Below are 15427 nucleotides of genomic sequence, written 5' to 3'. Positions count from 1 at the left end.
TCATGCATGAACTCAAACACATATACATACAAATACTCGTACATACAAATATATGTATATGCACTGAAATACCCCCTCATACACATGTACACACTCACCACTCACACATAACACAAATACTTATACACACATACATAGGTATACCTGTATATGCACTAAAACACACATATACACATGCACATGGATGCACACACATCTATACACACTTTTCCCTCCCCCATGGACATAAATATCAATAAGTTATGTGCATATTCTACTCTGTGTTATGTATATTATGGCAGTACCATGAGACTATACATTTAAAAAGGAGAGATAATTGATAAAAGAATTGCTGTTATTTTCTTTGTGAATCCTCAGGATTTGTTTTAGCCCTGGGATAGGTGTACTCAATCAGGACAGCACTGTTTTAGAGCATATAATACAGAGTTTTTGTGGGGAGGGTCTTTCTGTCTGCCCTTCCTCCTTTCCTTCCTCTCTTCCCTCCCTTCCTTCTTTCCTTCCTTCCTTTCTTTTCTTTATGACTTTGTCATGCTTGGTAGAGTGCCATGGCATCATAGCTCACAGCAATCTCAAACTCTTGGGCTCAAGGTATCCTCCTGCCTCAGGCCTCCTGAGTGGGGACTATAGGCACTGACCACAATGCCTGGATAATTTGTGGGGAGTTTTTATTAGGACTTTATAGGAGTTCCCATATAAATATTAAGGCCTTAGTTTATTTTCTTAAGCTTTAACATTAATCAAAAGCAGCTACATTTTGGAGTGGCGCCTGTGGCTCATAGGAGTAGGGTGCTTACCCCATATGCCGGAGGTGGCAGGTTCAAACCCTGCCCTGGCCAAAAACCACAAAAAAAGAAAAAAGGAAAACCAAAAGCAGCTACATTTTAAATTCTAAAAAGCAGAGTAGTTTCACAGATACAAATCTAGTTACCAATTTTGTTTTAGAATTTAGAATGTTAGCTAGTATCTTGCACATAATTATTAAGACTTATTACTTCAGGAAGTAAATCATACAAGTGATACAAACATAGTGTAGAAAATTAGGAAAATAGTGAAAAGAAACCTACATTTTGGTTACTTATTTATAATAATGCTAAATGTAATAAGATCATCTACTCTTTGGGATAGCTTCATTTTGTAATTTTTCTTTTAATTGAAAAAAACTTCTTTTTTATATTTAGAACTCACTCTAACCAAACTGACTTTTAAAACATGATTTCCTTGTTTTGTTTTTGTTTTTTTCAGTTTGTTAGCTGTAAAGTCTCTCTGCATTGTCTTTTGCAGCTCTTTGCTTTTTGAATGATTCATGGGTGACTTCTTGTCCATAAGGAAGCTGAAGTTTTAGGGCTTATAATTATTTGGTTTGTGTGATTAGGAACTCTAACTATAAGCAGGCGTGTAGTCTTGTCTCACATTTTCTTTTCTATTCTTTTTTCTTTTTACAAATTATAATGCTTGTTTCGCATGCGAAAGTAATGTGTTAATTGTAGAACACTGTGACATATAGAAAATTGTTTGAGCCCTTTCTCTTGGCTCTACTCCTTTTTTGCACATAATTCATAAATATTTCACTTTGTTTTCCTTCCCCACGTTAAAAATTGGATTTGACTCGGTTGTAGAAATGGGGGTGTAGTAGGTGGAAGTAGGTGGAAGCATTCCAGAGTAGTAGTGATTGTTTTGAGGGAAAGAACATCCCTCAAGTCTTGGCTCCATAGTGTGAATGAGTGCATATGGCCTGGCCAAGGGGGGATTTGGCTGTGTGATGTGGCAACATCACATAGCCCATGTGCTTAGTGAGGGCACAAGAGAGAGGCTCCACTGTCTGAGTGGCTTCACCTTATTGGGCATTCACCTTTTCTCCTGCAGACTTGCTAATGCCCCAGGTCACTAAGGACAGGGACCCAGAACCCAGTCGAATGCAGATGCCGCAGGGGAACCCTCTGTTGCTGTCCTACACCCTGCAGGAGCTACTGGCCAGGGACACGGTGCAGGTGGAGCTTATTCCAGAGAAGAAGGGCCTCTTCTTGAAGCACGTGGAATATGAGGTTTCCAGCCAGGTAACTGGCAAATTATGCCAGTGGGTGTGTGTGTGGGGTGTGGGGAGAAAGGGACGAATCTTGGGCAGGACTGGTATAATGGGGTGAGGAGCTGCAAAGCACGTCTGAGTGCCTGACTAGCGGGTAAGATCCAAAACCCGATGGCAGAGTTGAGCTGCCAAGCAGACTTTCCCATCTGCCTGGTCCCTGCATCTCATTCAGGCCTTGCCACATTCCAGCCTGGTCCAGTCCATCATCTCCACCACTGTGCTTTGGAATCCTGTTTCTTAGGAATCTCATATGATGGTCCTCAGAGCACAAACCTCAGAGATAAGCTAGCCTGTTGGTGGTTTTGCAATATGGGGAAGCCCCTGAGGATTAGAATATCCACTCTATAGAATATGGAGTGTAAATAGTGAATCAAATTTTGGGGATATAATCCTAGCACTTTGGGAGGCCAAAGTGGGAGGATTACTTGAGGTCAGGAGTTCAAGATCACACTGAATGACATGGCAAGATGCTATCTCTAAAAAAAATAAGAATAATAATGATAATAATTAGCTGTGTATGATGGTGCCTGCCTGTAGTTCCAGCTACTCAGGAGGCTGAGTTGGGAAGATAACTGAAGCCTTTGAATTTGAGGCTGCCGTGAGCTATGAATATGCCACTCAACTCCAGCCTGGGCAACTGAGTGAGATGGTGCATCAAAAAAAAGTTTTTAGTTTGTCGAGGCTCAGTGGCTCACTTCTGTAATCCTAGCATTCTGGAAGGCTAAGGTAGGAGGATCACTTGAGCTCAAGAGTTCGAGAACATCATGAGCAAGAGCAAGGTCCTGTCTCTACTGAAAATAGAAAAAAATCAGTCTCAGCTACTTGGGAGGCTGAGTAGGAAGATTGCTTGAGCCCAGAAATTTGAGGCTGCAGTGAGCTAGGCTGATGCCATGGCACTCTAGCCTAGGCAACAGAGTGAGACCCTGTGTCAAAAAAAAAATATTCTTTTTCAGGCCAGGATTGGTATGTCAATCTAATCCCCTTTAATGACACAGCCTTCCTGTTATTGCAGGACCCTCATGTCTGGGTTAATCAGGTGCAGACATGTGGAAGCAGGCTTGGCCCTTGAGTGTATGGAGTCTGCATGGCATCAGCAGTGTTACCCTTTCTGGCCTTTCATCTACTCCACTGTCTTTCAGTATCTTGGTTCCATTGGGACAGAGTTTTTTTTAATTTGAGACAGAATGTCCTCCGTTGCCTAAGAACAAACCAAGCACTGATTGTAAACCGAAACAGAGCAGATGCCAGACTCAAGCAGAGTGAGTGTGGTGGTGTCCTAGATCACAGCAACCTCAAACTCTTGGCCTCAAGCAATCTTCTTATCTCAGCCTCCCAAGTATCTGGGACTATAGATGCCCACTACAATGTCTGGCTAGTTTTTCTGTTTTTGATAGAGACAGGGTTTCGCTGTAGCTCAGGCTGGTCTTGAACTCCTAAGCTCAGGCAATCCACCTGCCTTTGCCTCCCAGAGTGCTAGGATCGCAAGCATGGGCCACTGTGCCTGGCCTTTGGGACAGATTTTAGTGGGAGTTCATATTCCTTATCCTGAGGATTAAGTAATTCATCCTTGTTTGGGAGATTCACATGGACAAAGTAGGGCCCATGCACGTGAGGCAGCTGGACAGCCTTGCCAGGGGTTTGTTGAAAAGTCTCACCAACAGATGGTGTCAGGTAAAAGGTGTGTCTTGAAGACTGAGTAGTCAGGTCTCCTATCCCTGCTGTCTGCTGTGTTTGGTATGAGTGCTTCTGTTTTGTGGTCTTAGTGCCTGTGACAGTCCTCTCTTCTAACACTTGTCGGTGTTAGACAAAAGCCTGAGATGGGAGCAGAGAGGGAAAAGAAGCTCTTTCCAAGACTGCTTCAAGGACAATCTTGCTGTCTAGTTTCACTGTGCTCCCGGCCCTCTTTGCTATAGCTGGAGACCATGTAGTCAGCTGACTTGATGCCATGTGGTGGGGGGAATCAGCTCTTCCTGAGATCTGGCATCCTGGAGGGGAGATGGCTCTGTCCTTTTCAGTAAGGCATAGCTAGATTTTTCCCAGGTTCATTCAACTACTCATTCCTGAGGTAAACTGGCTACTGCATGATGGACATTTGTGGAGAGAGAGGGTTTTGCCCAGGATATCTCTTGACGTGTAAACAGGGCAGCTGCCCACTGTGTGCTCTCTCCAGCTGTGTGCCTGCTGCTTGCGCGCACTGGGGTTGTACGTGTGGTGTGCATGATGCAGGTGTAGCCTCATAGAGATGGGGGCACCTGAGTGCTTGTTTTTCTGCATATTGGATCATTTTAAGGATACTTGCTCATGCATGTTTCTTGGGTAAAATCTTACATAGGTTCAGTTACTCTAGTGATTAGCATCTTGTGAAGCCTACAGCTTTGTCAGTGATGTTGTTTACAGTGGCATTTGTAAGCAGATATGCTTGAGTCTGGCGTCTGCTCTGTTTTAGTTTATAATCAGTGCTTGGTTTGTTCTTAGGCAGTGGCCTATTTCAGGAGGTAAGGCTATGTTAGCATTAATGAAGTAAAGTATGCATTATTCTTAATGTGCTACCTTTTAATGGTGGGATAGATGCCCACCTCAGCGGTTAAAACTCCTATGAAGAGTCTTATTTCACAAGATCCATCATGACAAATAGGTAAAAATGAAATTAAGAGCTCTACAAAGTTTAAAAGTTCTATTAGCCTGTATTAAGGGGTTATAAGCTTCCTCTTTCTCTAAGGGCCTGGGGGGAGCAGATGAGTTTGGTAATATTATTTATGTGGGTCCTGTGATGTGGTGGAAGGAGAAGGTAAGGTGATATGATTAAGATGTCCATTCTGAGCACTGAACCCTTTTTCTCGTAGCGCTTCAAGTCTTCTGTGTACAGACGGTACAATGACTTTGTGGTCTTCCATGATGTGCTGCTGCACAGGTTCCCGTACCGAATGGTGCCAGCCTTGCCACCCAAGAGGATGCTGGGAGGTAAAGCTAGGTTTGTTGGAGACCCTTGGGTGGATGGGAGTGAGCCTAGACCCTGGGTTCTGAGTTCCCTGCTCAGTGATGGATCTGTCATAGACTAGGATGCCACTCCTGATTCATGGCCTGAGAGGGGCTGGTAGCAGGGCTGGCAGCACACTTCCCAGCCTCTCAAGTAGGTGACCAAAGCACTCTTTGCTCATATGGTAGCAGTTTGTTTTGCCTGCCTTTGCAAAGCTGTGGGAACCTCAGCCTCATGATTTAGAAGTAGCATTAAGTGATTTCACAGAAGAGAACAGAAGCAGTTGTAAGGCAGGCAATCTAACCTGCATCTTAAAGGAGATAAAAAAAAGGAATGCCGCCACACCTTCATTACCTCCTCTGAGTACTGTCCCAGGCTAGGTGGGTGATCACAGACAACCTGCAAGCCCTATCCACAAGGGCCTGTTTCTCCTAGGGCTCAAGAGCAGAGGAAGGCAGCATTTGTCATCTCCAGATCTCACTAGTCATCTCTTATACAGCTCTTTTCTCAAACTCTGAATAAAGTTTAACTGATGGGCAGGGCCCAAAGCTAACCAGCTGACTTTCTGCCATTCTTCAACTATCTTGAAATAACTGAATACTCGAACAAGGAAGTAGCCCTGAGATTAACAGTGGGCCAGTTTCTATCAACTGGAAATCTCTTAAAATGGAGCAGGAAAGTTTTTGCTTCTCACTGGTCACTGCAAGCCTAGAGTCTGATAAAGTGATTTTCTAATCACCTGTGAGACTGCTGTAGAGCAGGTTGTTCTCCTCACATGGAAGGGTACTGGGAGTGCGTGGGTAGCAGAGATCAAAAAGGGTCCTGGGGGTAGGTGATGCTTACTGAAGTCTAAATATCCAAGTTGATTAAGTATAGTTAGTGTTTAGTAACAGAGACTGTGCATGCCCACACTGGGGTGGGGTTGAGCATTTGTTTTCATGATGGGTCTGGCCACCTACTTCAGAGCCTCTACAGAGCTGGAAGGCAGGCCTCATCCAACTGTATTATTTTTACAAATATTATTATTATTATTATTACAGTTTTTGGCCAGGGCTGGGTTTGAACCTGCCACCTCCGGCATATGGGGCTGGTGCCCTACTCTTTTGAGCCACAGGTGCTGCCCCATACAAATAATATTTTAAATGCCATTTCTATTTGTGTTCAGATTTAAATGTCCTTGATGCGTCAATATACCCTTTTTGTCCCCTTTGAGGTGAAAATATTTAACCTGAAAGAAAGCAATCAGTCGCATCCGTTACAGAGCTGTGTGAATAGGAAAACTGAGCTGCATTATTGCAGGAACAAAACAAAATCCATATTTTCATGGAGAGAAGTGACAGGAAGGGAAAATAGAGGGCATCATTAATGTAGATGATCAGAGGGAGGTATCAGACTCTGTTCCCAGGACTCTTGATTGAAGCAAATAGATCTGTGGTTTCTTGGCAGTTCCTAGGCCCATGTGTGTGTATAGGGACCTGGGGCTCTGTAACAGCCTCTTTGGTCTGTTGTCCTGGCAGTGAAGGGGGCTGTCTGGTACCTTCATCTTGCCATGTGGCTCTGACTCCTCTGCTGAAATGCTTTGAGAGCTTGCCCAGAGTGGAAGGTTTTGGGCAAGTGCCAGACTGTTGGTGACTCTTTGTGCTTCTTTAGCTGACAGGGAATTCATCGAGGCCAGAAGGAGAGCCCTGAAGCGCTTCATTAACCTGGTGGCCCGACATCCCCCATTCTCTGAGGATGTCATGCTCAAGCTGTTCCTCTCATTCAGTGGTTCAGTAAGTATACTAAACAGTGTCTGTGCTCCCACTGTGGCTTGGGTTGGCTCTGAGTACCAAAACTCTTTATTTTTATTCTTAAGTTTTTCTTGTTCTGGCAACTGTTCAGATGCTTGGCAGGACTTTGTCTTATGTGCAGCCGACATACATAAGACTTCTTTTATTTTCAGATAACAGGTTGCATCCTTGGTCTTGACCTTGCATGATGTTGTGTGTACTCGTGGAGATTGCAGGTCTTAGTGGTCACTTAGGGGATGTAGGTGGGATATTTTGGAAGGTTTATGTAAATGCCAGAGACTCTAGATGTGAATAAGTGTTTACTTAGAAAAAACAGGGCAGTGCCTGTGGCTCAAGGAGTAGGGTGCCACCCCCATATATGGGGGTGGCGGTTCAAGCCCGGCCCTGGCCAAAAATGCAAAAAAAAAGAAAAAACAATAAGGCCCCTTTGACTAAGGACTGTTGAAAAAATAAACTGTGTATCCTCAGCAAAGCCACAATGTGGATCATGTCTTGGGGAAGAATTCATTTCAATTAGAAATCAGAGCAGCCATTTCTTCTTCTGAGTGGCTACTGCACAGTGTTGGGAAGAGTCAGGAAGCTAAAGCAAAGCTCTAGTTTTCCAGCTGAGGAGGAAGATGCTGCCAGCTGAAAGGAAGGTTTGGTGATCCTCTCCTATGTGTGCCTGCAGGCCTTGGCTGTGAGGTGAGGGGTGGGGGCTCCAATGAGGAGTAGAGTACCCAGGTTCTCCTCTGCTGGAGGGAAGCCCCTTTTCAAATGGGACTGGGGCCCTGCCACCTGCCTGTTGTCCCTGCTGCAGGGATGAGGGCCATCAAACCAGCACAGTGGATTCAGCATGAGTCTTTTTGTTTCTCTCAGAGGCAGAGGGGCCTGGGCCCTGTTCCAGAGGCTGTGGCTTATCTCTGGGGAATGCCCCAGGGGTACCGACCCAGTTCCAGACATTCAGTACATGCTTGTGGCCTCTGCCTTCAGCAGGGACTGTGACCTCTTGAGCCCTAGGGGTAGAGAGGCTCTTTTGGAACAGAGCTCTTGATTGCCAGGGAGGAATGCGGTGCAGCCTGGGGCTGCTCAGGCTCTAGGCAGAGAAGTGGGAGGTAGGAAGGGACAGGCTGGGACGTGGGTGAGAAACACTGCATTCTGGTGGTGGTGAGCTCTCTGTCCCCTTGCCTTTCTGCAGATAGCGTATTCCCTGTAGCCTCCTGGGGCCTCAGTTTTCTTTTTTAGTAAAATGAGAAAATTGGGCAAAGTGGTTTTTAAGGCATGTCTGAAATTCTAGAATTGCTTTATACATGGACAGCTGATGTCAGGCTTTTCTTTTTTATCTCCTGGGGGGCCTCCATGAGGCCTGGCTTTGCTGAGGAGCCCTTTATTCATAGGCGTAAGTGCCAGGGGCTAGGACCAGCCCCCTCCTCTGCCCAGCAGCTTTCCTGGGCCCTGGGGCTCCCCACATGGTAGATTTGTTCACAGGAAGGAAGAAGCCTTCACTTTTGTCCTGTGGCTCTGTTTGGAGCTTCCCAGAGTGTGATGATTCTGATGTCTGTCTCAAATGCTGATGCCACTCTAAGTTTGTTGATAGTCTTAGCAAATTACTAGAGAGAGACCTCTTTCCACTCCGGAGTCAGAGGTCTGGAATGCTACTGCCATTCATCCAGGCTTTCTTGCCTGTGGAAGATCACCCGAAAATTTAAGTGATGAAAAAAAAATCTAAGAGGAGATAACAGAGATTATAGAAAATGTGTATAAAAGCCAACATGTGCTCTTGAGGAAGGGCTGTATCCTGCTTTGTGTTGACTTACTTGGTCTCATATCAGCTTTTCTGTTGATGGTGTAGGGTAAAGTTGTCTCTTTTGTTCCTTTGCAGGATGTGCAGAACAAGTTAAAGGAGTCAGCTCAGAGTGTTGGAGATGAATTCATGAATTGTAAACTGGCTACTAGGGCCAAGGTATTTATCTAATTTGGGTTATTACTTCCCCTCTTAACTAGAGAAACAGTAATTTTAATGGTTATTACATATTTTGCCTCTAATGTATGACAGGAATTATGCTAAGACCCATTGCATGTTTTTCTCATTTAACCTTCATTTCAGCTGTTCTGAAACATGGGGATGTCAGGCCTATGTTACACTTGAAGAAATAGGCTCAGAGTGGGGCCAGGCTTGTGAGCAGCAGGGCCAGGTTGTGATCTGAACTCTGACCTCAGAGTCCACTGGGCCCCTCAAACCCTCTATTCCTTTCTGTGATTCAGGTGGACAAGTGCTGTGTCACTGCCTTTCATATTTTAGAGAATTAATTGTTGCATTTGTTTATTTTTACAAAAAAAAAATTTTTTTTTTTTTTTTGAGACAGAGACTATCTCTTTTTGCTCAGGCTAGAGTGCTGTGGCTTCAGTTTATTGCAACCTCAAACTCCTGGGTTCAAGGGATCTTCCTGCCTCAGCCTCCCCAGTAGCTGAGACTATAGGCGCCCATTATGATGCCTGGCTATTTTTCCATTTTGTGTGAAGATGGGTTCTTGCTTTGCTCAGGCTGGTCTCAAACTCGTGGGCTCAAGAGATCCTCCGGCTCCAGCCTGTCGAGTAGTTAAGACCCCAGGTACATGCCACTATGCTTGGCTAATTTTAAAGTTTTCTGTGGAGACAAGGTTTTGTGTTTCCCAGGCTGGTCTTGAAATCCTGACCAAGTGATCCTCTCACTTTGGCCTCCTAAAGTGCTTGGGTTTTAGGCGTTAGTCATCATGCCTGGCCTGACTCTTTCTTAAATAACTTCTTCATACAAAAATAAGGAATCTTTTATCTTCATTTTATTTCCTGAGCTTTTTGTTTTCTAAGTGTTGATAGTTTGATAATCTTACGTGTGTCTGCGGGCCCTGGCTGTGGCCAGAAGCTTGTAAAAAGACTTCGGGATGATCGAGGAATTCAGGAAACCTTTTTCTCATGTGGGGTCTTTTAGGAACGCAACTTTTATCATGTGAGCGTAAAGATTATTATTTGAATGTTTTTTTTTTTTTTTGTAGAGACAGAGTCTCACTTTACTGCCCTCGGTAGAGTGCCGTGGCATCACACGGCTCACAGCAACTTCCAGCTCTTGGGCTTACGCGATTCTCTTGCCTCAGCCTCCCGAGCAGCTGGGACCGCAGGCACCCGCCACAACGCCCGGCTATTTTTTTGTTGCAGTTTGGCCTGGGCCGGGCCCGAACCCACCACCCTCGGTATATGGGGCCGGCGCCCTACTCACTGAGCCACAGGCGCCGCCCATGTTTTTTTTTTTTTTTTAATAAGACCTCCAGTTAGATCAAATTTCAGTAGACCCTACAGTTGTAATGTCACAGGATCATTGGTCTTAGTGTTTGTGGTATACAAGTGATGATGGTTTCTAGTGCTTCTTTGGATAAGAAGAGAGAACTGCTACTGGCTCTTGGGAAGAAGAATTTTGGGGGCGCATCTCTGGCATCACCTGGCCTTGGAGTTGGGCTCATTTATCTGTTCAGACAATTGGAGTTGTTTGTCTCCTATTGGTCATCTTTTGGCCCTTCAACTGCTGTGGTCAGAAAGGCATTTCAAGTCTAGTAATGCACAGTTTCTCTCTTCTTATCTGGTCAGGATTTCCTGCCAGCTGACATCCAGACGCAGTTTGCTGTTAGCCGGGAGCTGATCCGAAATATCTACAACAGCTTTTATAAGCTTCGAGACAGGGCTGAGAGGATTGCATCAAGGGCCATTGACAATGCTGCTGACCTTCTCATATTTGGGAAGGAGTTAAGGCAGGTGGCCTTCCAGGTTCCGTAGGGGGTGAGCCAAGTGGGGAAGAACCTTTAAGATGGTGGTAGATGGAGTAGGAAGTGCCGTTCCTGTAATCACCTGACCTGTGGCATGGGTCAGACAAGTGGGGGGAGGGTCATAGTTAGAAGAAAACAAGAGAATTTAGGCAGAGAAATGTTGGACTCCTGGACACATATAAATACTCATCAGTGCCTTATGTGGCAGTTTTCCCATTGCCAGGAATTGACTTTAAAAAAAGATTGATTTGACTTGCGGAAGAACAGACTGTGGCCTGGCAATGCCTTCTTTACCTGGAGGGGTGTTGAGACCTTCTACCTGGGACTCTGCTGTCCTCAGTGGTCTTGGGCATACCTGTGAACACGCATCACCTGGGGTCTTTTTGGTAGGAGGAACTGATGTGGGAGGTCTGTAGTGGGGCCTGAGGGTGGGATCTCCCTTTCTCACAGATTCTCCAGTTTCCCTAGGACCACTCTGAATAGCTAGGGTCTTAGGCAGGAGACATGCAGGTTGTTGTGGGAGGACTTGGTGTTCAGGGCCAGCTTGGAGCATGTGGTGGTGAGTTCAGACCTTAAATGTCTCCTCCCTTGTGTGTTTCACTTCCCTTAGTGCATTAGGGTCTGACACGACTCCGTTGCCCTCCTGGGCCACTCTGAACAGCAGTACGTGGGGGGCTCTTAAGCAGGCTTTGAAAGGCCTGTCTGTGGAGTTTGCGCTGCTTGCTGACAAGGCTGCACAACAGGTGAGTGGATTCGTTCTCCATGGGCACCTGTCCCAAAGAACATTGTGGACCTGGGGCAGTGCCTCCTCCTTAGGTAGACCTCAGAGTCCTGGGCCTGGAGTGAGTGAGCGCTGTTCCCCAGGTGGAGATGGCTTGTCCCCATCTGGGCTGTTCCCTGTGAGCTGTTTACAATTCCATAGCGTTGCTAGTGACACAAATAGTCCTGGTCTCTTGACTGGCTTTGCTGAGATCAGAAGATAGAATCTGTCTTTGAAAATGTAATCTTGGACTTCCAAGGATACTTTTCTAGGTGGACCAGATATTTCCCACTTTGTTCTCTGTGTCAACTAAGGGACATGGTGACTTAATTCATCAGGATAATAACTAAGCCCTCAGTACTGCAGGAGACTTCCACTTCCTTCCACCCTTGACAGTTAACCTCAGGAAGTATTTCTGCTGCAAGGGCAGGGAGCCATTTTTAGAAATTTTCAAAGGATCTTGTAGTCATTTGGGATTAATTTGAAGACATAGTCTTTACCATCAAATGTAAAGGTTCATCTGGTTGTTTTTATATTGAAAGTGTTATGTTATTTTGAGGGTGAAAGCTTGCTGACTGTTTCTTGGGGGAAATGATCTCTAAGATGCTAGTAGGTATACCTTTTAAAATAAGTTAAAGTAACATACTTACTAAAGCTTTGCTTCCCACCTAAGACCTGGAGCTCTTGAATCACTCACTTGGTGTGTGACAGATCTACCTGTTGTGGAGTTGGGGGGTTTTCAGGCTGGAGGTTGGGCACTTGGTGCTTAAAAGAGGGAATTTGGTCTCTTTGCCAGTATGGAAAGTCCTGGGTTTTCTTCCCCTTTTGCTTCTGGTACCTGTGTGTTCCCTTTAGAGATTGTGTTTAGGGCAGTATTGGTGTCTCCGGACCTGCAATGCTCTGATCCACCTCCAAGCATGTGTGCACTGTTTTCTAAGACAGGGAAGACAAGACTATGGAGCAGGGGTGGGTCAGGATGGAAATGCAAGGGGAGCTCAGGTATCTGTGCTGTGACCAATCTTAAATTTCTCTCTCTCTTTTTTTTTTTTTTTTCTTTTTTGAGACAGAGTCTCACTATGTCTCTCTTGGTAGAGTGCTGTGGTGTAACAGCTCACAGCAACCTCAAGTTCATAGGCTTAAGTGATTCTCTTGCCTCTGTCTCCCAAGTAGCTGGGACTATAGGCGCCCCACAATACCCAGCTAATTTTTGGTTGCAGTTGTCGTTGTTTAGCAGGCCCAGGCTGGGCTCAAACTCGTCAGCCTTGTTGTATGTAGCCAGTGCCCTACACACTGAGCTATGGGTTGCCACCATTTCTCTGGTTTCTGAGTCTCAGTTTCCCATCAGTTAAATATAGGGGGGGTTAGACTAGATCAATAAAAGAACTGTTTGTAAGCCAGGTGTGGTGGTGTGTGCCTATACTTCACCTTCAGGTTGGAGAGTCTCTTGAGCCCACAAGTTTAAGGCCAGTCTAGAGAGCATAGTAAGACTCTCATCTCTTAAAAAAGAGAGAGAAAGGATGGGTGTTCGTAGCTCAATGGTTAGAGCACTGGCCCCATGTACTCAGGATGGCACGTTTGAACCTGGCCTAGGCCTTCTACAAGAAAAAAAGAAGGCTTGGCGCCCGTAGCATGGTGGTTATGGCACCAGCCAAATACACCAAGGCTGGCGGGTTGGAACCCAGTCCAGGCCAGCTAAACAACAATGACAACTGCAAAAAAAAAAAAAAGAAATAGCTGGGTGTTGTGGTGGATGCCTGTAGTCCCAGCTACTTGGGAGGCTGAGGCAAGAGAATTACTTAAGACCAAGAGTTTGAGGTTGCTGTGAGCTATGACGCCCTGGCATTCTACTGAGGGCGACATGGTGAGACTCTGTTTCAAAAAAACACAAAAAAAGAGCGAGCAAGAACTATTAGATGCTTTTAAACCTGTTGAACCTTTTTTCCTACTTTGATATGTAAAACATTAAAATGAAGGCAGTCTGGTTGCAGGGGCCCAGCCCCTTGTCACTCCTAGCTTCCATTTTAGCCTGGAGACCCTGATGGGTGCCAGAAATCCCCAGGGGTTGGGAGAGCACAGGATGAAGATCACTAGTTAGGTGATTTCCAGGGTCTTTTCTGATTCAGATCTGGGTGCTGTGTCTCCATACTAAAAAGGGAGGGAAGGTTCCTGCTTCTGGTGTGGTAGAAGTTTGAAATCTGAGATTTGCCCGTCTCTGTGAGTCTTTCTGCAGAAGTACCACTTCCTGAATCTTCCTTAGGGGTTTTACATGAGAGTAGATGAAATAACCTTCTAGGACTTTAATTCAGTACAACTGAAATTCCACGCTATCCTTGCTGTACAGTTGGAGCAATGTTTTTCAACCTTTTTTATCTTACAGCACACTTGAACCTATAGTTAAACTTCTGTTGCACACTTAAATTATGTTGATCCAAAAAAGTGTAAAAAAAAAAGAATATATTTACTGTGTTTTGAATTTCTTTAGAAAATAATTTAATCTTTAAAAATTTTCATGGTATACCTAAGATCCTCTCACGGCACACTGGTTGAAAATTGCTGAATTAAGACCGCTTAAGACTATTTCCTAATTCCGGTTTTACTGATACTGGTTTTATTCTCCCCCGATCAGTTAGGACAGCGGTTCTCAACCTGTGGATTGCGATCCACAGGAACTGTATTAAAGGGCTGCGGCATTAGGAAGGTTGAGAACCACTGAGTTAGGAGTTGTGGATGATTCTGTCCCAGCAAGATGGGTGAGACTCAGAGTAGGGGCTATGCTCTCTGTGGTGATGGGATGTTTGCTTGGTTGATGTTTAGGGTCTTCTGTGGTGTTGGAAGCATAAATGGAAATTGTTGGCAAATATGGGCAGGCAGGGAGCCCTGAGCTCTCCCCTCTTACTGAACAAGAAGCCTTGGTCTTCTTTTGCCTCTGTCTGGTCTGGGGGAACAGGGCATGGGGCCAGTTGGTGTTTTTTTTATGAGTTTAAAAACTCTTTATCACACAATTTAATTTCCTGGCACCTTAATGGCCAGGATAGTGGTTGGCTGCAGGTGTGTCGGGGGGATGGCTGGGGAGCCTTCCTGCTCAGGTCATGAGGCCTACAGAGTGGAAGGGGAATCCTAGGGTCCTCTGTGGCATGGCACAGCCAGTGGCATCCCTAGCTTCTGGGACTGTGCTGTGCCCACAGAACTCTAGTCCTTTCTTTCCAGTCTTCTGCCCCCACTGCCCTTTGTGCCAGGCTCCACATGCAGCATGAGGGATTCAGCAAGGAGTTTTGTCTCCCTGAGGGTGTCTGCAAGTATTGGGGACCGAAGGCATGATCCATGCTGGTTCCCTTCAGGGTCGTGGCCCTGACCCCTGGTATCAGCATTGGTGGGTCCTGGGGATACCTGCCATTGGCCTGGCTTTGTTGCTGTGGTGGCTGGGAGGGTGAAACTTCATGTTCTTGCTGCTTGGGACTGGGGGTAGAGAGAATGTTCTGTCCCTTCCGTGTCTTCCCTGACCTCTTGCCATCCACAGAGTGAGGATACTTCCCTAATGGCAGCCTGAGCTACAGAATGCTACTGAGCACTTGTGCTTATCTGTCCTTATGCCTCTGCCAAGTGCCACTACATGGTGGACACTGGCAGATCAGGAGCAGTCCCTGGCTGGTATCCAGCCTGCTGGTGCTGATTTGTGTTCCCAGGATGCCTGGGTGACTCTCGGAGCAGGCCTTTTCCCTCTGTCATTACCCAGGTACCCATTCTGCTAACAGGGTGGCTGTCAGTGCTGTTGTGGACTTACTGTGCACCTCTTGGTTTATCACTGTCACTGTGCTGGTTGGGCGCAAACCCATGTGCAGAAGCCAGAAGGGGTACCTTCTTGCCAGCCTCCTCCCCTGCTGTGGCCTGGGCTCCCATCATCTTTATGCTTCAGCCTGAGCACCAGACACCTTTGCTCACTTCCCTCCCTTGTGTCTTCATGATGATGCATCCTCCCTGCAGCTTTAGCCTCTTCTCTGCTCTTGAGCCCCCTTCCCAGACCTGTTTCTTTCCCTTCTTATTAAA

At 45.8% G+C, this 15427-nt stretch overlaps 1 protein-coding gene across 2 annotated transcripts in view; it reads left to right on the top strand.

Annotated features, from left to right (window-relative positions):
* Positions 1-15427, top strand: part of SNX8 (sorting nexin 8) — a 44474-nt gene that overhangs the window by 25243 nt on the left and 3804 nt on the right. Inside the window, exons 2-7 of one of the 2 annotated variants that reach the window (XM_053555601.1) lie at positions 1864-2054; positions 4927-5044; positions 6711-6832; positions 8712-8792; positions 10448-10608; positions 11234-11366. In XM_053555601.1, the coding sequence (XP_053411576.1) occupies positions 1864-2054; positions 4927-5044; positions 6711-6832; positions 8712-8792; positions 10448-10608; positions 11234-11366 (806 nt within the window). Of the gene's footprint in view, positions 1-1863; positions 2055-4926; positions 5055-6710; positions 6833-8711; positions 8793-10447; positions 10609-11233; positions 11367-15427 lie in introns of those variants that run through there. The other variant, XM_053555603.1, reaches the window with a different exon arrangement.

Source organism: Nycticebus coucang, chromosome 12 (genome assembly GCF_027406575.1).
Source record: "Nycticebus coucang isolate mNycCou1 chromosome 12, mNycCou1.pri, whole genome shotgun sequence".
Lineage (NCBI taxonomy): Eukaryota > Metazoa > Chordata > Mammalia > Primates > Lorisidae > Nycticebus > Nycticebus coucang.
The sequence above is the reverse complement of the archived record's forward strand: the minus strand, read 5'-3'. Positions and strand labels throughout refer to the sequence as shown.